General features: G+C 35.1%; 4 protein-coding genes and 1 long non-coding RNA gene across 8 annotated transcripts in view; 4 read left to right on the forward strand and 1 right to left on the reverse strand.

Annotated features, from left to right (window-relative positions):
* Positions 1-202: 202 nt before the first annotated feature.
* On the reverse strand, positions 203-1,895 carry LOC143147422 (uncharacterized). Its single transcript, XM_076312668.1, has 2 exons — positions 1,667-1,895; positions 203-523 (listed from the first exon to the last, which is right to left on the reverse strand). The coding sequence occupies exons 1-2, from the start codon at positions 1,893-1,895 to the stop codon at positions 441-443; spliced, it is 312 nt and encodes a 103-aa protein (XP_076168783.1). The 3' UTR covers positions 203-440.
* A 2,067-nt stretch (positions 1,896-3,962) lies between these two features.
* On the forward strand, positions 3,963-8,809 carry LOC143146698 (uncharacterized). Of its 4 annotated transcripts, XM_076311223.1 has the most exons (7): positions 3,963-4,048; positions 4,483-4,669; positions 4,773-4,838; positions 4,932-5,222; positions 5,287-5,661; positions 5,729-6,469; positions 8,346-8,809. In XM_076311223.1, the coding sequence occupies exons 2-7, from the start codon at positions 4,535-4,537 to the stop codon at positions 8,520-8,522; spliced, it is 1,785 nt and encodes a 594-aa protein (XP_076167338.1). In that variant the 5' UTR covers positions 3,963-4,048; positions 4,483-4,534; the 3' UTR covers positions 8,523-8,809. The 4 variants fall into 4 exon arrangements, with proteins under 4 accessions (XP_076167338.1, XP_076167336.1, XP_076167337.1 ...); XM_076311221.1 differs by having other exon boundaries at positions 4,483-4,849; positions 8,346-8,804; XM_076311222.1 differs by lacking the exon at positions 3,963-4,048 and adding an exon at positions 4,075-4,098 and having other exon boundaries at positions 4,483-4,849; positions 8,346-8,805.
* A 1,256-nt stretch (positions 8,810-10,065) lies between these two features.
* LOC143147246 (uncharacterized) lies at positions 10,066-12,709 on the forward strand. The gene is made up of 4 exons (XR_012992216.1): positions 10,066-10,202; positions 10,315-10,600; positions 10,670-10,848; positions 12,525-12,709. It is a non-coding gene; the product is annotated as an uncharacterized LOC143147246 (long non-coding RNA).
* A 979-nt stretch (positions 12,710-13,688) lies between these two features.
* On the forward strand, positions 13,689-14,845 carry LOC143147572 (uncharacterized). The gene is made up of 2 exons (XM_076312925.1): positions 13,689-14,411; positions 14,515-14,845. The coding sequence occupies exon 1, from the start codon at positions 14,018-14,020 to the stop codon at positions 14,324-14,326; it is 309 nt and encodes a 102-aa protein (XP_076169040.1). The 5' UTR covers positions 13,689-14,017; the 3' UTR covers positions 14,327-14,411; positions 14,515-14,845.
* Positions 14,846-15,039: 194 nt separating this feature from the next.
* Positions 15,040-21,563, forward strand: part of If (integrin subunit alpha inflated) — a 134,276-nt gene continuing 127,752 nt past the window's right edge. Inside the window, exon 1 of the mRNA XM_076312916.1 lies at positions 15,040-15,482. Coding sequence (XP_076169031.1) covers positions 15,307-15,482 — 176 coding nt within the window. The 5' untranslated portion in view covers positions 15,040-15,306. The remainder of the gene's footprint in view (positions 15,483-21,563) is intronic.

Raw genomic sequence — 21,563 nt, forward strand, 5'->3', positions numbered from 1 at the left:
TCAGCTGCAATAACGCATAGAACGAAAGTACGATTATCTAATCGAAAAATATACTAATGAAAGAATGACTTTCGGACGACAACTTTCATTCTTTCGAAGCGATCTAAATTATACTCTCTAGATTTTCCATTTGTAATATCAAATCCAGGAGGGAAGGAACGTATTCAGCGTTCTGGCTTCTTATTGGTTGCCAGAATTCCTCAGGCTCCGATCCTTCGATCCTCTCCGCAACGGTGCATTAAAAAGAAATACACGTGTGGTCTTTCCATTAATGATTGTATCGCGGTTTTTCCTTCTGTGATATATACCGTGAAGCACTCCCGCACAATCTGGCATTCACTCTCCACTCTTTACCCACCAGCATCGTACCACCATCACCATCAAAACCTTTGTGGTCTAGCGAAGCCTGCGCTCTGCCACTCGCTTCTCCTCGGATACCTTCAGCGACTCTGGACTCCTGATATGTTGCCGCCTATTCCTTTTCTTCCTTCAAAGACATCCTCGAGCATCCCGTACTCCATCTCTTTAAAACACGTGCCAACACATTTACAAAATCCGCAGATCGTTGTTCGTCGCGTGACAAATATTCAAAGATATTGATTCACCGTGGTAATGAGTCGAGATAATAGTGGATAATAAGTATAGACGATTTGTTTAAATTGCGTCCGGTTTTTGAGGGTGAAATTCAGCGGAAGCTACATCGCTGAAACGAACACGTTGGTATAATTAAGCGTCCCTTTATTTCGAAAAACCGTAGTGTTTCTAATTTCCTCCCCGTGGAACTAATTTTTGAGGACGATAAATAATTAATTAACGAAACACCGAACTCGATCGTTTTTGAAAATTATTTTAAAAACGTTACACGATCGTGGAAGTTAACACCGTTCCACTTCGTGTATCCATTTTTCGTCGACCAGTTGTATCAGTTTTCAAACGGTTGCAAATTATTTAAAATATAACGCGTGCTAAACGTACACTTAACGTTTTCACGATATTACTGTAAAATTTCGTAACGGTACGACGAGAATGTTTCTTCCGTGGCGCGAAAGAACTATAAAAATCAATAGTTCGTTTCTTTCGATTCGAAGTTTCGAGATACCATTCGGTCGTTGGGAAAGTCGTTTCGTTTTCCAAAATGGAGAATGTATAATTTAATAAAATGTTCATACGCTCTAAAAAAATCGTGTTTCATTTTCACCAAAAAAAAAAAAAACGAAACGACTTTCCGAACAACCCAATAAAGTAAATAATTAATATATAATATCAATTATTATAAATATATAATAAATAATAAGTTTTCAGGTATACAAGGTAAAATGACATTTGGAACACGTTCGTCTATCGTATTTATGTAGACGCAAAATAGAAAAAAAAAAAAAAAAACGAAATGACTTTCCGAACGATCTAATTTCAAACTACCGCTGTAACTGTTTCTAGTCGAAGATAAGTAATACCGAAACTTGCTTCGATCGAAATGTATTGATAATTAAAGATCATTTAATTACGAACTATCAGCGTGGAAATGGAATTTGTACTCTGTGCGGGTAGTCTTGTGTTCGATGAAACTTGAAAATCGATTGCTCGACGAATCAACAAAGGGGTTCGTTCACGAAGAACCTCCGTCAAGCTTGTTATCCTGTGAAACAGGCGCGCATTTCAGTATTACCTTCCTTGTCGGGGGTATTCCACGAATACAGTGGATCCCGAGGGAAACGGAAGGATTTCGCTCGGGGATGCACCTTGAGTATTCTCCTAGCCGCCTGGTACGGTAGTCCCGGATTTTCGAGCAGATTGACAGTTTTTTTAGCAGACGGTTTGATTGGCATTCCAGATCGGAGGTATAGGACAGGTGTATTTCCCGATATCTCCAATAGTTGGCGCCGATAGTTGTCCATACCCCACGAGATACGCGAATAATCAATCTCTCGGAAATGACGACATTCCGTCGATCATAATGTCGTACCTATTTGGAAAATCGAAATTCAGTTCTTACCGCATCGTTCTCTAATGTTTTCCTTTTTCTCCCTGTCTATTATACCGTCTCGTTGTGTCAAAGGCACTTTCACTGTCCTCCACACGTCTGTTCATAAACAGGAGGGTATGCAGAGAGTAGAGTATGTGTGTGTACCTGCACCAACCCCATGTGGAAGTGTTCGACCATGGCGACGTCGCAACGGTCTCTAAATGGGGGCGTGGGTGATCCGTAAAGAATCTTGCAACAAACACGGCAGAGTGTTTCCAATTTCTTACAACAGAGAGTTATTTAGAGAGTCTCGAGTTTTAATTGTCGACTCGACAGATTTGTGTTGTATGCGCGTGTGCGCATACGGTAATACATCGAAGCCAAGGTCGGTTAGATTGTGGTACGATCGAAATTTATGATAAGATTTTTCAATTAGAATGAACTCAATCGGCAGATTTCGAAACAACTTTTGTGCCCATTTGACTTTCTAATTCGATTTTATCCTTTTACGCGTCTTATTATTCTTACATGGGGTGAGCATCGACTAAAGTGAGCGCCAAATATTTTGATCGCACGAGATCGCTTCCTCAGCTGCGGGTAATGTCACGAACTACTTTCTCTCCTCTTACCGCGTCGCTATCGACTACGGTTTTCTTCGAATATAGCAGTGCGTTCGAGCTTGCAAAGGAGTGTGTCAATTATCGAATAAGTAGCTTCTGTTTTGTACAGATTCGCTCGTTTCTCACTCTGGTCACCACTGCCTGTTGTTCAAGCAAGTTACCGGTCGTATAATTGTTTCGAACGATCAGTTGTTCACTGGTAGGCCTGATTCGAAGGAAAGATGTTTCGGCAACAGTGCAGCAACACGCACCTGCTTATAGAAGTCGCCTCTCCAGGAGGAACCGCTGTTGTCAAACGTTTTAAGTTATGTCCACACTTGCGTTGCTCATGGTTGCTCAAGATTCTCTTCGATCGAACCCGCTGAAAAGAAATAAAAAGATAAGGTCGGTTGCACAGTTCTTTAATTTTTCTTCATTTTCTTTGATGAAATAATTGCTCGACAGAACTGAATAAGGAGCTCGATAGAACTTTGATCCCTTTTATTTCTTTAGTTCAATCATCTTGATCATGAAAATAATGAATGTCGAACAAAGAGAGATAGATGGAAATTTGATTACCGACAATCGAGATTGCACGCGATTATCCATAGATTAGATAATCATTGAGAATATATAGGAATAGAAAAAAAAGGAATGTATATATATAGAATATTAGGTTTCAACATGATTCGTGAAAAAGTCTCATACTACTTAATACCTAATTAGTACTCCATTCCTGGATTCTGAATCTAATTCCGTATCTGCTTAAATATTTGTGTAATATTATATATAAATATATACGGTGTAGCTCATTTAAAAGAAGTAACTGTCTTTGTTGTTTCTCAATAACGACGCATGAAAAGGGAACGTATCGTGGGGAAAATGCACCCATGGATATGCGTGCAGTCTGCAGTAGAGTCCTAAACAGAAATGGATAGAATTTTTATTTAGACATAAAATTCGAATAACGAATAAAAGATAAACAATTTCTTATTCATTATTTGTTGAATAAAAGTTTGAATGTAAATTATAATATGATATGTCTCACGATAGGCGATAAAAGTTTATAGGAGTAATTGGTCAATTGTATAAACGTTGTGTTTTCATTTATCATGGATTTATCATCTATTTATCATACCTTGAGATGAATCACCAGGAATCGTCAAAACCTATAATAATTATGCTGTTAGAGAAAAAGAAATTATATACAAAAATATTTCTAAGAATACTTGGTCGACAGTAATATAAAAATAAAATAAAATAATACAAACTAGAAAGCAAAAATGATACAGTAATATATTGTTGTTGAAATTCGTGAATGTTTGAACTAAACCAAATTACGTTACATTGGCGCTTTCGAGAAAAAGGTAGAGGTCGCTCAAGTAGTGCTAGAGGGAGTCACTACATTCGTAACTTATGACTTTTCACCAATCACGGTTGAAAACAAGTTCGTACTTTTCAGATGGCTCTCTAATTTTCACATTTGGTAAGGAAACATTTGATATTTTATGTTTTTATTGGATAATAATGATTTTGGTAAGTCCAAATTCCATTGAAATCGAACATGGTAAACACATCAACGTATATCAGTTGTTTTTTTTTTATGACATAAATATATTCCAACTTTGTTAATAAAATTGACAAACGTAAGACGCAATATACTGAGTCATAACGTAATTTTTTTACTAATTCTTATTGTTTTGTAACAAATGATAGATTAAAAACCGTATAAATTTATATAGCTCTTTTAATTTTGCATTAATCTTAAAAGTGTTAATAAATGATTCTATTACATGACTTACACTTGTTACTGTATTTAATGATAGTAATTAGTAATTAGTAATTATATATATTGTCAATAGTGTTAAATACCAATAATATAATTGTTAATAATAATTACAGATCATTTTTATTTTGCAGAGTGATCAAATGTAGTGATCAAATTAAGATTAAGAAGCACCAAATTCCAAGCATGGAGTTGAATCGAGAAAAAATATCTTCCCTACAAGAAGAAGATTTGAGGGAATCATTAAATGTTCTTTCACATCTATCCTTAAAACCGGAAGCTCACTTACAGAGTCTTGGCTTTACTATAAATAACAGAAAGGCAAGATTTATATTAGACGACGATACATGTCCATGTTTGAATGCTGCACCATCAAATTTCAGTGTCATTGATGAAAGTGATACGGTGTCTTTTGTTGTGCTAGGTCAAAACTCATTGGATACCATTCAAGCTTCATCGCTTGCATCTTATATTGATATTCAACAGAAGAGTATGTCCCTTGTATGTATTTATTATTTGATTCACAATTCATGTTTAATATTTCATATAATATTATTGCTTCAAAATTTATTTTTCTATATAGGATTTTAATTCTACGATAGCATCTTGGGAATTTACAGAGGTACAACCCAAATTAAATGAATTATTGCAAGAAAATGAAAAGCTAAAAGAAACATTAAAACAGAATAATGTTGCTATAAAGCGACAATTTAACACTTTAGCCAACTGGCAAGAAGAGATCATGAAAGTACATCAGAATCATAAGAAAAAGTTTACAGAAACAACAGAATTAATAAATTATCTTAAAAAGGAAAATACAGAATTGAAAATGAAACTTTCCACTGGAACCATTAATACAGAAATGGAATACCAGGTAGTATATTACATCACATTATATTTTATTCTTCCCCTTTCTTAATGTTATTAATTCATTACAGATTATAAATATGAACCAACTAAATAATAATATAAAAGAAATATCCATTCCTAGAACTGAACTTCAGGAATCTCAGGAATTTCAGAAACTAGTACCTTTGTTAGCAGATGAGTTAAATACTTGTATCGAATGCAGAATTTTATCTGATACTGAGAATTTACTTACTACATCGAATATAATGAACTCTCAGTTAGAACAGGCTACAACATCAAAATCGAATGACTCAAATTATTTGAATCACTGCCCTGATTGTGATATTTATCAACAGTTTAAAAATACAAATAATTGTACAGAATGTGAAAAATGTATTATAAAAGATAAAGAAATTAGTACCTTGAAGGAATCAGTTGTTCTACTTAAACTTAATTTGCAACATGTAAGCATTTGAATAAGTATATAAAAATGTAATTTGTAATGGAGTATTTAATTGTGTAAATTTCTAGGCTACTCTTCCTGCACAGTTTTGTATTAAAAGTTCTGCGAATCAGAAGGTACAACAATATATAGAAAAGTTATTCAAATTAAATATTTGTTTTGATAAACAAGTCAATCATTGTATCCTTATAGAAAAATATTTGAAAGAATTTAAGGAAGCATATGAAAATACATTAAACAAATCTGATTCAAAAATCAAAGATCATGACTGTAGGTGTCTATCTACAAGTAGAAATTTTCATAGTCATCAAAATCTAAGAGCTAGTTATAAAAAATTAATTGAAGAGCAACAGAAATTTATGGAAGGCAAAGAAAATGCATTTGTATTACAAAATGAATTCCAAGAAGCTATGTTGGAGTGTATTTCAATTCCATATGAACTAGAGACAATGTTGTCAGAAAGTATAGTGAAAAATAATGTGACCTCCGAATCTATACAGGGGGCTATAGAATCGAAAGAAGAAAACACTGGAGCTAAACAATTATTAGAAGAAAATAGTACGTTACTTGTTAAAGAGAGAGAAAGCTCAGAAGAAGAAAAAAAGTTATTTAACATTCAGAAAACAAATTTGAAGAAAGAAAAACCGTCATCTGACCACCAGAGTCAATTAAGTGAAAAATTAGAAGCATCAAAGGCAAAATTGAAAGTACAATTTGATCAGTTAATTGACGAACTTACTATTGTACATGAAAATATACAAAATAAAGACTTTCAGTTGAAAGAGGAACAAAAAATAGTGGAAAGAAACGTAAGTACTAATTACTATATGAAATTTCTTGATACATATGACAGTGTTTAATATATACAGTGAGTCAAGAAAGTATTTGTACATTCAGTTTTTTGAAGATAACTGCCTGCAATCATGTTGTACATTAATGTAATATATATTTTGTAGTACTTTGTTATACACAGAAATAATATGTTCACTTAGGAATATTAGTAATTTACCATTTGAAAATAATACAAAAAGATTGTGTAGCTTTTAAAAATAATTTTAAATATTTTCAAGATAATTGGAAGTATAAATATTTATTTTTACCAAATGATATAAACATACAATGTTTTGTATTTTTCAAAATACTGACAGAAATGAAACGTGATAACATTTCACATTATTATAATAGGTATCACAGAGAAAAGTATGACAAATATAATAACGAAGCTTGTCAAGCAAATAATTACTAAATTAATATTCTTAAATTTATTTAAGGTATAAAAATGTTTTAGTAACTGTCCATTTATTAAATGATGTGCAATACAAATGGCACATTTTCGAACACAATACAATTGCTTTCAATTTCAAACCCATTGCTTTACCTCATACAACTGCGGCTAAATATGTTGAAGATAGGTCATTGTACGTTGATCATAAATTACATGACCTTATTGCTAAGTGTCACTTTGATTCGTTATGTATTAATGAAAGTACTCATTGCATGAATGTGTTTCAATTATTAAATTTTACCTATAGAGTTATTGTAGTTACTAAAAAAAATTTAACATACTTCTTGTTTTTAATTGAACGCATTTAGAATTTTGATCATTAGTCAGTATTGTTCAAGAAAATTTGAACGAATTCCAAAGTTATTTTATACAGTGCTTTGTCACGTACATAATTATAAATTCGTAATTTAATAAAATATACTTTCATACTTACATATACATGTATAAAGTACTACATATAACATGTATTACTTATTTATACGAATATAGTAGTGTCCGGATATATGGCCACGAATTTGTCTGCTTGTACATGTAACCGCGTCCTATCCTTATCAATTCCTGGAACTGCTGGCTGAAGACTGACCTCGGTAATTCGTACTTACTATGTTTTTCTTTCTTGCATTCTCTGCTATCTTATTGACACTATCTACTTTTTAACTCTTACGCAGGACACTTGGTTGAGCAAGTAAGCGAGCCAGTGTCAAATGAATATCAACCAATTCCTGGAAATATACTTCTTCAGATATACCCCATGGACATGTCCGGATACTACTGTATTTGCTATATTTATTTATATATTAAATGACCCGCGATTGACAGTAGCAAACCGTTTAGTCTCCTACCATTGTCATCAATTATAAGAGAGTTTAGAAAGAGAAAGAAATGAAAAAGAGCAGGTATTAACCATATTGACTACTTGTCAGCAGTTAACTAAGCTTAGCTTGTGTAGATCTGAATTAGGTATTAATATATAAACATGTGAAACAGATTGGTAGGTCCATCAGTGGTGGTGATGTCAGAGATATTGCAAGTGTTATTGAAGTAGGATTTCCTATAAGCATCAAATATGTGTGTTTGCCATATTACCATAAGGAAAAAGAAGTAACACTACATGTTGTTCAGTATATTTTGACAAAAGAACATCATATTGTTGCAAATGCACGGGTCTAACGCATATAAGAAATTCTATCTTCGTTACTTTGGTTGCTGCAGTTAGTTTAAGTTATACAATTTTAATATATATATACATATATTACTTCAAACTACATTTTTTAATCTGACATTTACCATACATCATACATTCTGCAAAAAAAATAAGTAATATTTAACTCTATAAATTAAAAAAAATATATATATATAACGTTTATTATTTACATTATATCGTTTTATTATTTTTACAGCAAATGGAAGCTAAGTTGATGCAGGAGCAGTTAAAAGTTTATGAAGAAGATTTTGAACGGGAAAAGAGTATTAAGGAATCATTATTGGCAGAAAACACTAAACTAAATTTGGACTTACAGACACAAGTATGCATCAATAAGGAAATATTGAGAAGCGTTACAGCAACATTTGACTGATCTGTTTAATGTCGTGCAGCATGTTGTTCGTCTAGTTAATTAAAATGTTATATAAAGAAAGTAATAATATAAATATAAAAATAGACTTAAACTACAATTCAGCATAATATATTTACAGATTCTTTTCTTTGGATATTAATAAATCTAGCTAATACAATGATAGAAATTGGTGAACTAATATAAGAACAAAAGTATCAATTGATTAAACAAAACATTTTATTTTTATAAATTAACTGTGTTATGTAATTATTTAAGTCATGCTAATTTATTAATATTAATTGTTTTATATTCTATAAATGGTTTATGAAGTTTAATATATAGAATGAATTTAATTCTAATAATAATTTATAAAATACAGAAAATAAGAAATAATACGAAAATGTAATTATTAAATGATTGTATATTACGAAATATTATATTATAAATATTTCCTTTTTCAATGTTAATATGCATAGGAACGTATCATAAAAAATCAAAAAATAGTATGAAATAAAGTATAACAACCGACTAAAAAAACATATCAAATTTACTTCGTTCGATGTAACATCTAGTTAAGGAGTAAACAAACATTCATAATAATGAAAAAATAAAATCGATAACAAGTTAAATACATTAACGTAAAATAGTCAAGTAAAAAAAGACGTACAATATAAAATTACTCGGGAGTGGTCAACAAAGGTCATCCAATTTACATTTCTCCATGACAATCATTTTTGTGTTATTTCTCTCCATTACCTTAACAGTTTAACAAAATTTTCCAAGTTTTATTTATTTTCTGCCCCTTATTCTGAAATATATTTTTTGTATTATAAGGCAAAAATGATTGAATAACACTCGAAACATTTATAATTCTTTCGTTGATTCGTAATTTAGGATCGCATTTTACGTAATAATATTCTATGTATTATTCGTATATCTTGAAAAATTCTTCTAAATTCATAGCCTATTACTAGATGTCACTACGAGGAGATTGCTACGAATGATAGATGTGATCACTTCGTTTAGCTCTGTCAAGCAATTAAATTGTCGAACAAAATGAGCTAAAATTAGGAGAGATGTGACGTGAACTGTAAAGATGATCTTACTAGACCGGTTCCATTTTATCATATTAGTTGAAAATTGCAGTTTTTAAACATTTTTCATGTTTACGTATGTATTCACTATGTTTTGCATGGTCATACTTTAGTTTACCCAATGTTGGTAAGGAGCGCTAGTAGATAAAATTTATATCTAGATATCAAGAGTCGCCATCTTGAAATCACACTATTTTAAACTATAAAGTAGCATATGTAAATGATGGTATAGTTTATTGGATAAAAATCTATAATTAATTTATTAATTAAATGAATAGCGAGAATGTGTTAGTTATTATAAGTGAATAATTAGATAAGATTATAATATTATGATATTTTTCTGTGACATAAGTCAGAAATAATATTATGTATTTATAATATCAATAGAATTATTTGTATAACAGTAAGGTTATGAATTATTTTTTAATTTATACAGTTAAATATTATTTTTTTTTTTTTTCAGAATGTATGATGTATGGTAAATGTCAGATTAAAAAATGTAGTTTGAAGTAAGAAATTCAAAAAATTTAATTCGGACACTGAAGAATTTGAGAATATGTGATAAGCTCTTCAGAGACCTCTATTAAGTAACAAGTTCTCTGAGTAGGTAAGTAGCACTTATTTTCAGCATTTGTCAGGTACTTGTATCGGAGAATCACTCGTTAAATTATATTTATACACAGGCTGCTTTAATACAAAATAATTTTAATATTTTGCAGAATTTATCGATGGGAGTTCCATTGTTTGGAGCAATGAGGAATTCAAAAAATAGATGCAATGAAAATAATATAAAATTGTGATATACAATAAATAAAAAGTTTTTGCATTTCTATTAATTAGAGACTGTATTGTCACAGCATAATACATTTTTTTTTCATTTTATATTTATTCAAAATATAGAATATAAGAACAAAATTGAATTGGTGTTCAAATATTTTCATGACAGACTGTATACACACAATGCATTCATTCACACATTTACACATTTTAGTTTGCTTGGCGTTGGTAGGTGGTGTTACAAACTTGACTTTAACTTATGACATGTAAGATTAGGCTTCTTGTTTTTTGATGCAGGTTACCATTGAGCAGTTGATACTTTACTTTGGATCTTAACTTTCATTATCTGAAATAAAATGTCATATCTTCAGAGAAAATACAACGAAAACTCGTACAGTTTCGGAAACAAACAGGAGGGTCAACTCCGCGTCGAAAAATATAAAGAGTGCATAAAAAACGTAGAGATAAGATCGTTGGTAAGAATAGTAATGTATTGGATGTCTGCTACTACATCGTGAAATATGTTTATGAAACCATTTGTTTGTGTTTAATAAATTTCTGACTGTACGTTTTTATTTATCAGACACATCGTTTGTTCTAGAAAAAGTTCTTGAGGAAAAAGACGTATTTTATTTATTATTTACGAGCTCGAAAATCCTTGAATATATTTCACAAAACGTTTTCGATCGAATTTTTACATCTCTTCAGTATTCCAAGATGAACATAAAATAAAATAACAACATAGAATCGATAAAGCTGTTTAAACGAGGAATATGAATAGCAAAAATAAGAATGTTTGAAAAGGTCACTTTCATCTTCAGAGGGAACGTAGATATATACGTATAATTTGAATTTAAAACATTAAATGATCGTAACAAATAATACACATTATGTACAATAATTGTCTAAAAGAAACAAGTACGTAATTATTTATTCAAATATTAGAAAATATCCTCATAGTTCTTCCTACCTCTTGGAAAATCTAAAGAAACAATTAAAATAAAAAAATTTTGTTTATTACGTTCGTACCTTGACGTTTTTCTTTTTTTTCTTAATTTATTCGTTCAGGTGCCACGTGATTGCGTATAATGGTTTTATATATCTTTGAATTTTCCAATTTGTAGAAACAGTTTTTAAGGATGGTTTACCCTGTAAGATCAGTTGAGAAACAGTTACTGCTGGTTGGAAGTTATAAAATCGAGTGAGAAACAGTTAGAGCAAGTAAGAAATTGTTAGATCGAGTGAGAAAGAGTGAAAGTAATGTAGTAAGAAATTGTGAGCTCGAGTAAAAAAGTAGATACAGTTAATAGTTGATCGTTGGTCGTGTTTTATGTATAATAATTATTTTATCACAATTGCGATTAACTGTAATAGTTTTACGGAAAATAATGCATACTCGATGTTACTGTCAGAAACGAAGACAAAGGAAAAATATAAACATTTCGGTAAAAGTGGAAAAATGCTGTACACAATATTTCCAGTTCGTTTGAAGGAAAGAAATTGGTGGATTAGAAAAATTATCCAATAAATGGGAAAAAATAAAGACAGAATTCTAAATTACAAAAAATATACTATATCAAATTAATCGGTTCATTCGACGAACAAATTTGTTTGGACATTCGGACTAACTTTTAACTACGTTAAAAGGAACATTGAATAATGAAAAATTTAATGAAACATTTGATATTACAATTTTCATAACATCCATGGAAATGACAGGCAATGTGAATACTTATCTATAAGAGTTCTGAGGGATAGAAATATTATCTTGATAAATGCACCTAAACGTAATAGTAGATTTTCGAAGAAAAAGTATTTACAAGTGTGAAAGAATTGCAGTATATATAAAAAAAAAAAAAAAATAAAACTCCTTCAGAGGATAAGAAAGTGAAAACAATTCTTAAAACAAAAACGATTAGTTTAAATAACAAATTAAGAGGAAATCTTGATCTTTTAAAAAATCTAAACTTTTAGATCACGATAAACAAACAGATTTATGGGGTCTTTTGTAACATTTACAGAAAATATGAGCGATTCGCCAGTGATTCGCTCTGTCTAGCATGTTCTGTCTTAAATACGATTAGCAGTTTGATCGAATTTCATTTTTGAATGCACTTTGGTCCAATTTGATTGCAGTAATTCCCGCTTTCAGGTGACTAAAGCGAGACTACCAGTTGAGATTGAACAAGAAAGCGCATCAGCGAACGAGTGTCGCATTACATGTGCTCGGTGGCTGAAATTTCAAAGCGATACCGCTACGCGTATCGAGGTGTCGAACTCTAATGTAATATGAAAATTTGAATGCTTTTCATTGTATCTTCGTACCGTCAATAAGTCGATGAGGTTCTCCCGGTGAAAATGAGTTCAAATACAGTCATATTCGGGCTATTATTAATTATATTCGATTTATTTCCATGGGGGAAAATTCTATCGATCCATTGACGATACGACGATACAATGACAAATATACAGATTTGAATGTTCATTAGAGGATGAAATTCGATCTTGCCTGTACATACATATATCTTATCGCTGTTGCCTGGAATCGTCGGCCGCGCAAGTCGACGAGTCGTTCGCGCTGAAGAAATATAGAATGATTCAATTGCTTGTTTACCAGTGTAAATATTGTCGTTTTAAAGGGAGAGTTTCTGTACGGTAAAATGAATGTTATCGGTAGTCATCTAACGGTGAATATTTAAGAAAATTCGTAACAAATCATCAATATTTTATGTTAGATGAACGAATGTTCGGTTCTTCGGAAAAAGAGTGCAACCAAGGAAAGAAAACGAGCAGTACGCTTAGGTAAGTTGGTACATTAAAGGAAATTATTGATTTTTCAGTTTTTATATTGTTTTATATTTTATTTCAGTTTCTGGACGGGTTAGAAGATCTCGGAAAGGTAGAATCTTTGGATGAGAAATAATCGTTTTGATTGCAGAATAACACACTTGCTAGAAAACGAGCAGCTTTTATGTAACTTTGACGAACCTATGTAAGATTTCAAATATCAAGAATATTAAAATGTTTTCATTTCTTTAAATTTACTTTCATTGTAAATATTTTCTCAATACGTTTTAACCGTTATGCTGATCTTTTAAAGGTGGCTTTTTTTTTTTATACTTCGATTCTTTCATACTTATAAATGCTTTTTCTTCGAAAATCTACTGTTACGCTTAGGTGCATTTATCAAGATAATATTTCTATCTGTCAGAACTCTTATAGATATGTATTCACATTGCTTGTCATTTCCATGGATATCAATTTATATTCGTATTAATAAATTTCAATTATTTGTTGCAGTATAGAATCTGAACGAGCTGTATACGCGCATGGTTACACGATTTACAATCGAACATAAACATTTTTCAAAATTGGAATCTGACGATCGCACCGGTTGATCAAGAACACGCATCGTAATCATTTTGGAACAGTGAGACAGTGAAGATCCGTCCAGTGAAGAGACAAATATGATCTCTTCCTTTCATTCTTTTTCCTCCGCGAGTGTCGTTTACTTCAATACGTGTAGAATTTTCAAACCCCTACGGCACGATCGAAAATTCTATGGGTTGTTCGGAAAGTCATTTCGTTTCTTTTGATGAAAATGAAACACGATTTCTTTAGAACGTATAAACATTTTATTAAATTATGTTTAATAAAGTTTACCTCCATTTTGGAAAACTAAATGACTTTCCGAACGATCCAGTACATCTTTTGCAAGCTTCAGTCCATCTATTTACTCGAATAAGGGTAAACGTATCGCATAGTTCAACACGATCGAATTACACCGATCGCCATCCGAATCGAAACGAAGTACGTTCACAAATAATACTTATAATTAATAATATATATTTTCACACTTGTAGATTTATACCATCAGTAACCAAAGGTTTCGATCGTTGTGTTTCGGTTTACCGGTCCGTGGAAGAGAAAAATTGCACCGAAAAGTATTCTTAATCGTCGTTTAATCACCGTTTCACCTATAGATGAAAACAGTCCCGTTCCGTGGACAGATATCGAAGAAATTGCTCGCTTATTTTTGGTACGCACCTGTCACGTAATAATTAAGGATTTGATAAAAAAATGTCGATCTCTTTATTATTTTCTTCTGTATAACACTTTAATTGCGGTACCTTTGGTCACAGATTCGTGCGGATCTAATCACGGGTCAAGACTGATCTGTCTCCTATGTGTCGGGTTTTTGTATCTGTTCTTGTCCCGAGTGTCCTGCGTTACGTAAGGAGCGCGTCGTTATGGGAACGGAGAGAGTCTCGTGAGTTGTTACGGGAACGTATGCAAAAGGAATTTCGGTTATCAGGGGTCAGTCGTATGGAGTGTCATGCGTTGTTACGGGAGCGGAAAGAGTCTCGTGCGTTGTTACGGGAACGTGTGCGAAATGTAATGTTATCGGTTTTTGGTATGGTTAGACACCCGTCGAGTACCGGTGCTGCGACGGGGGCACGCTAAACACCGAGAAACCGATGAAAAACCGGGTGGAAACGCTCGCGGTGGCCGTATCGCTGGTTGCGGCACGCAAGCACGCCGGAGCGGAGCGTAACTTCGAGAACCGCGTGCAGAGTGGGTGGGAGTCACGCAGCCCCCGCGAGTCAAGAGAGCGAAGAGTAACCGAAAGAACGGACTCAGTCTGTCCGCGACCGTCCGTCAAGCAGACGTCTTCGACTGCGTCGGCCAACTCCCCCACCCCGGCATCCCGTTCGGTGGTCTGTCGTTCACGGTGTGACTCCTTCGCAGTGTCTCGAGGGCATCGTAGAAGCCACATGACGTCTGTGGCGCGGCCGCTACCGGCACCCTGACCCATCGTCAGTCAGTTGCGACGATCGATCGCGTGCAGTGTGCGCCCGTGTACCGATTTCACCGATCGCCGCTTCGCGTATGACAGTTTGATCGAGCTCGTGCACGAAAGTGACTGGAAAAGTATGTGGTTCGCGAACATCCTCGCGGGCCTCGTCGGCCTGATCCTCGTGGCTTCGCCACCCTGGTGCTCCGACGCTTTCAATCTGGAAACGAAACATTATGCGGTTTACCGTAACGAGACCAAATCCATGTTCGGATTCGCGGTGTCCGTCTACCGGGACAGATTCGGCCGAGGCTGGTGAGTTCTTTTTATTCATTTAGTTTTTTCTTTTATCGATAAGAGAAATTAATTCGATCTTTGTACGAGGAACGGACACGACCTCGGTCTTACGCGAGATATTCATTCCACCGATCGACTTTTCGTCGTTGAGACATCTTTTCGCACGGTCCTCTCTTATCTTTATTCGCGCGCTTAAGTGTATATTGTTTCAGTTACGTTGAACGTTTTCAGGGTCACGTTCGGTGGTTTGTTACGACATTCGAACCAATAATTCGTCCGATCCTCTTCGAGTAGATAGGTAACAATCCGGTCACGATAATTTAAGAAAACATAATAACTGTGAATATCGGGTGGATAATTGTAAAACATAATAACTAGGTAAAATAGATCGAAATTAAATTATTTTATTTGTCGATTCCCGTGTCGCGTAACGGAGTATAATTTAAGTAAAATTAGATAAGTTTTTACTTATTTCATTTATTATGCGACACAGATTATCGATATCCGGTTACTGTTTTTAATAATGATCCAACTTCCCGTTTATTGTTAGTATTTTTAGTTATTCGTGATCGAGGGTTGTACGATGCATCATGTTACGACGCACGATGCTTTCTTTATTTCGTACATTTCGTTCTTTTGAGAATAGTTTCAAAGAAATTCTCCACGGAGACAAATGCTCCTCTATATCAATCAAATACCCCAATTACTTTCATTACGTATTTTATTTATTGTTCGTATGTAGACTCAAACTGAACGCAATAGGTCTCGTAAACGATATTGTACAACTGTGTGGAATACTATTCCGGACAGTTTCGATATCAAGAGTCATAATTTCGTAATTGGAAGCGTCGTAGACTCGAGGAAATAATTACTTGATCTTAACATTGTCCTTGGCCATTTAAATCGTCACGTGCACTTAAAATCCCTGCTACTGGCTTTTAAATGCCTCGTCGGATACACAGTTGGTATCGAATGTGTTACGAGTCCGTGAGCGTGCTACTTTTACGAACGTTCAAGAAAGAACGATTCTATACCTTCCAATTGGCCGTCACGATGCTATACTTTTGTGGTCGACGAACGCGTTCATCGATGTTTAACTAGACGCGTAACGCGATGACACAGAAAATTCAAAGAAACTAAGATCAAGTCCGAGATCGTCGACGAGTTTATCGTCGTTACGAACGAGGATGGTGTTTCCTGCTGGAACACGCACGGAAATGTCCACCGTCGTCCGTTACCAATATGCTTTCAACAATTTCGAGAAACGTGACCACATTTGGCAATTTCACCTCCCTCGGTACGCACACGCGTGTATTATTACCGTAAATTTTGTAACACGGAAACATTGACCCACATAATTCGAAAAATCCACGTATCGAACGATTCACGGCTCTGAGTCATCGTTATTCAAAGTCATCCGCTTATTTAACCAGTACGTATCCTCAGTTCTTGAAAGCAAACGTGCAGTTCCTCTGATCGTAGGCACACCGAATCGCTACGTAAGCGTTATTTTTGTAGGTACAATTCATCGATTTTATTAGCCGTGAAAAGAGATCGATGATCACGTTGAATTGTGACGCGGTACGAATGGAATTCTTTTTACACGAATCATTTTCGTCCGCGATAAATGTATTCGAAGAACAAGAAAGAGAAAACGATGCCTCGTGGACCCTGAGTCAAAGTTTACATACATGGTTATTCGTGCCGAAGCTTTTCTGGTTAATGGATTTCGTTAGGAAACGAAAAAAAAAAAAAAAGGAAAAGCGAAGCGGTACCTCGCGATGTTTATCGATAAATAAATCATAGGTTTTTATATTAAGAGACGATAAGAGAGAAAAAAGGAAGAAATTAACTCTGACTGACTCAGTCTCGAGATGATTTGCAAAGTGTATCGATGTGTAATTAATCGTGACACGTTTCTGTAAAGATACGGTTTTCGACGAGGACTTGCTACTTGATCAATTTATTTCGAAGGAAGAAAAGAAAATGTCTTCTACTTCTATTCGAGTATCTATTCGAAAAGTTTCGCTGCACGTAAAAAATACATTCCCGTGTTCTCTTTTATCGATTAATTAGAACGAGTGAACACAAATTGCATCTCATCTCCCGAAGTTTATCGATACATAAACGACAGTAGTACTCCTACGAGTTTAGGACGACCACACTCTCCTTTTAAGTCCACGTCCAAGAAACTATGCAGCAAGTGGCTCCTATCGTTTCGTCGCGTTGGTTGGAATCTGATAATGAAATATTGTCTTTCATTTATCCACGATGACTGCGAGAAGAGTATAATTTTTGCTTTCGCAAATGCCTGCTATTGAACCATTACACTCGATCTCTGTAATCGTGCTCCCACTAGATTTCAAACCGAGCCTTCTTAAAGAGTGTCGTAATTAATTTATTCGTGTGTTCGCGTTAAAGTTTTGCTCGAAGCTTCAGTGACAATTGTGACACGTTTTGCTTTTTCTCTTTCGTTATTAATAAATACAACGATAGATTTATTTTCACGTACGACCTCGATTTATTTAAATCCTCTTAACAGTTACAAGTTATAGCGATCGTGACGCGCAATTTATTTAAAATGCCTTCGATCTATGGTTTTGTATCATCGTGGGTAATATTCGATTAAATTTAAAGCTCTGCGTATACAAAACCGATCAAAGCTTTCTTTAAATCGAAACGGTGTTTTCCTCTGTTTATCCATAGTATCGAACAAACGGAAAAACATCTTTCCAAGCTACGTGGAAAATTTAGATTTTGCAATTGACAAAAAGGATGTGTACAATTACTCGTGAAGTTTCACGTGAGAATTATCTCACGCTTGAATATACAAAGATGCAAATACAACTAAAGGAGAAAAAACAATTTATTTAAAATGCCTTCGATCTATGGTTTTGTATCATCGTGGGTAATATTCGATTAAATTTAAAGCTCTGCGTATACAAAACCGATCAAAGCTTTCTTTAAATCGAAACGGTGTTTTCCTCTGTTTATCCATAGTATCGAACAAACGGAAAAACATCTTTCCAAGCTACGTGGAAAATTTAGATTTTGCAATTGACAAAAAGGATGTGTACAATTACTCGTGAAGTTTCACGTGAGAATTATCTCACGCTTGAATATACAAAGACGAAAATACAACTAAAGGAAAAAAGAAACACTTATGGGAAAACAACGCGAGAACTAAACCTTAGAAAAGCCACAATTGTTAAATGTAAACCTACCGTGTAGATTCATCGTACAAGTACTCACATAGCAGTTCTAGGTTCAACGATAGTATCCTCTTGCGGACTATCTTCCAACACTGCAATGTAAACGAACAACTTCCATCGATTATCGTCGAAAACGACCGAAAAGATTTGCGATACTTACCATTTCGTGTTTCGTCTCTTTCACCTTTCACCTTAATTTGTAACTCCGTTATCGTAACTTACGAGCGCGATAAAAGTCGTTGTTAAGATCGTGGTAAAGTAATCGTGATTCCCGTAAATTTCACCGAGACAATAGCCCGGCTCGAGACAGGCCCAATAACAGGTGCGTCGACGATCCTAGAACCGCTCTCCTTTTATGTCCCCATTCGGGACCAAGGCGAGCGGGCCTGTCTCCCGTTTCATCGCGATCCTTGTAACCGCTCGGTGACGATAAACTTTCATCTGTCGGCGATAAGTATGATCGAGCACCGTGTTTCGCTTGGCCGATGTCTGGCGGGCCAACCCTTCCTTCCACCGGTGTCAGCCCTGGCCAGGGTTCACCACCTTACCGCGATCCGGAGTACAAGAAGCGGAGCGGACGAGCAGAGAAGAAGGTGTTTCGTTTTTCTCGCGAGGGAGCCTCTCGTGAGTCACGCGGGCCACGAATAAACGTTTCTGCTCCAGCTCCTACGGCGACGACGGATATAAATAATGCCGACAGAACGAGGAAACGCGGGTAATGGCATCGGTTACGTCGGCTCGTCCGCGGAAAAATCCGCGCGAAAGGTCGACAGGGTCCGGCCGTATAATTTATTCGAGCTCTAACGGAGCTTGAAGCCGCCGCGACGGAGACGCGATTCTCTATTCCCTCCGCTCTTCCGACACGAAGATCGATCTATGCGAGATTTTCTACACGATGCACCGATCATCTCTCTCGGTTACGCTCGATCGCTTTCCGCTCGGTCCACGGATGACACGTTTCCAAACGTACCCTGAAAACAGCTGGCGATCGTTGCTCGAATTCCTTCGCGAACGTTCTTTCTTTTTTATCCAACGACTTTCTTTCTGTCGTATCGACGCTAGATCTACCAATCGGTAACAATTACTGGTTGCAATTGCTTTTGCAATGAAATTTACTTGAAATTCACAAGTGCCTTCTTCTCCTCGATCATCGATTTTCCTGGAAGACGTACGAAGAATACCTTAATAGACTGGAGTCTGTCGGTAGTTCCAGCGTTAACGAAAAATGAAGGACACTGAGACTTTGAAGTGTCATATTCACCAGAATACACACTGAGAGTAAATATTCGAACACTTCGAATATTTTTTTTTTATCCAACGATTTTGTTTTTCTGTATCGATGTTAGATCTACCAACCGGTAAAAATGAGCGGTTGCAACTGCTTTTACAATGAAATTTACTCGAAATTCCATAGCATATTTTCAAAAGACATTACAATTTTTTCTATCCTACGCGTAGAATCAATTTCACAAGTTACTCCGTTTCCTCGATCATCGATTTTCCTAGAAGACATACGAAGAATACCTTAACAGACTGGAGTCTGTCGGTAGTTCCAACGTTAACGAAAAAGAAGGAAACCAGAATACACACTGATAGTAAATATTTGACCACTCGAATGAATCGTATCGAAAGGTTCGATATCGTTGCAATAATGTAAACACGCTTCTAAGTAGAATCCATTTATCGATTACACATCGCTGAAAATCTTATCGATCGATGGATGAAAATTGTTAAATTTTCAAGTAGAACAATTTTCGAAGTAAAATTGAAAATTGTTACTCTGCTCGACTATGCGTGTCACGTTGGGTAATATAATAACGAACCATCCGAGGTAATTTAACGATAACTTCTTTTTCAATGTACCTTCTCCTTTCGTACGTTTTCTAGATACGTTCGTAACTCTTTGCCAGATTTTCGACCCTTTGCTTTCGCACATCGGGATTCTACTACATAAGAATGATCGTGATCTCTAGAAGCAAAGTGAAAGGGCGAGATTCAGCGAATACGGCTGTTCTGTAACTTGACTCGACTCGATCCTAAATTTACTAATCTACTTACACGAACGTAGGACAGAACTATGCGAGAAGAAGGGAAACGCGAAAGAATGGAACTATTGCCCGTATATACACATTTTCCGAGGAGGATTGAGTTAAATTCAAACAGTTGGGATCAAAACGTTACGAATTGCTTATACCGACTTTGTTGCAATAGCACGCGGACGAATAATAGACTATATCTGAAAATTCGCGCGTTCGAGAACGTTGATTTCTCAAATCGAAACTACAATGGAAAAAATTCCAAATGCAATGATCTACGGTAGTTCCATCTGGCAGTTACAATGTATCGCTAGGAAACTGCACGTTCGCAGTCATCTGTTTACCAGACTTGGACAGTCTCTCTTGCTGACAATACTTGGCCACCGGTTTACTGACCTGACAGCCTATGCAGAAAGGCGGAGAGTTTGGCAGTTTTATAACCATGCTGGTTAACGCTGCTCCAAAAGAGACAACGCGATAGGGTCTAACTAAACGTATCCGTTAAAATTTATCTATCCTCGTGGAGTTGTACAAATACAACGTCGTAAAGACGGTCAACATCTGAATCGACTACAGTTCCTCGCGAAATACCTGTCGCTCAAATTGTTGTGTAACTTCTCAACGTCTTTACCAGTTACCTCTATAGTATCTTTGTACATTGTTTCCTGAAAGACAATAGTCGGCCAGGATCCAGAGGAAAATAAAGCACGAGACGTACTCGCATTCGGAATACCCAAAGCCGCAGGAAATCCGGATTACATCGTTCGTTATGAGAAACTTCGTAGGCGCGTATATTTAGGCCAGCCTGTAGAAGCTTTACGAGCGTTCGTTCTCGTTAATCTAACGCGAGG

The sequence above is a fragment of the Ptiloglossa arizonensis genome, chromosome 5 (genome assembly GCF_051014685.1).
Source record: "Ptiloglossa arizonensis isolate GNS036 chromosome 5, iyPtiAriz1_principal, whole genome shotgun sequence".
Lineage (NCBI taxonomy): Eukaryota > Metazoa > Arthropoda > Insecta > Hymenoptera > Colletidae > Ptiloglossa > Ptiloglossa arizonensis.

What these genes read in the sequence shown, in the direction of transcription:
- LOC143147572 (XM_076312925.1), top strand. Translation starts at nt 14,018, where the DNA reads ATGTTTAATAAAGTTTACCTCCATTTTGGAAAACTAAATGACTTTCCG.
- LOC143146698 (XM_076311221.1), top strand. Translation starts at nt 4,535, where the DNA reads ATGGAGTTGAATCGAGAAAAAATATCTTCCCTACAAGAAGAAGATTTG. An exon ending in AACAGAAGAGTATGTCCCTT is followed by an intron (nt 4,850 to 4,931) that starts GTATGTATTTAT and finishes TTTTCTATATAG; the next exon opens with GATTTTAATTCTACGATAGC. An exon ending in AAAAAATAGTGGAAAGAAAC is followed by an intron (nt 6,470 to 8,345) that starts GTAAGTACTAAT and finishes TTATTTTTACAG; the next exon opens with CAAATGGAAGCTAAGTTGAT.
- LOC143147422 (XM_076312668.1), bottom strand. Translation starts at nt 1,895, where the DNA reads ATGGACAACTATCGGCGCCAACTATTGGAGATATCGGGAAATACACCT. An exon ending in GAATACCCCCGACAAGGAAG is followed by an intron (nt 524 to 1,666) that starts GTAATACTGAAA and finishes CGTGTTTTAAAG; the next exon opens with AGATGGAGTACGGGATGCTC.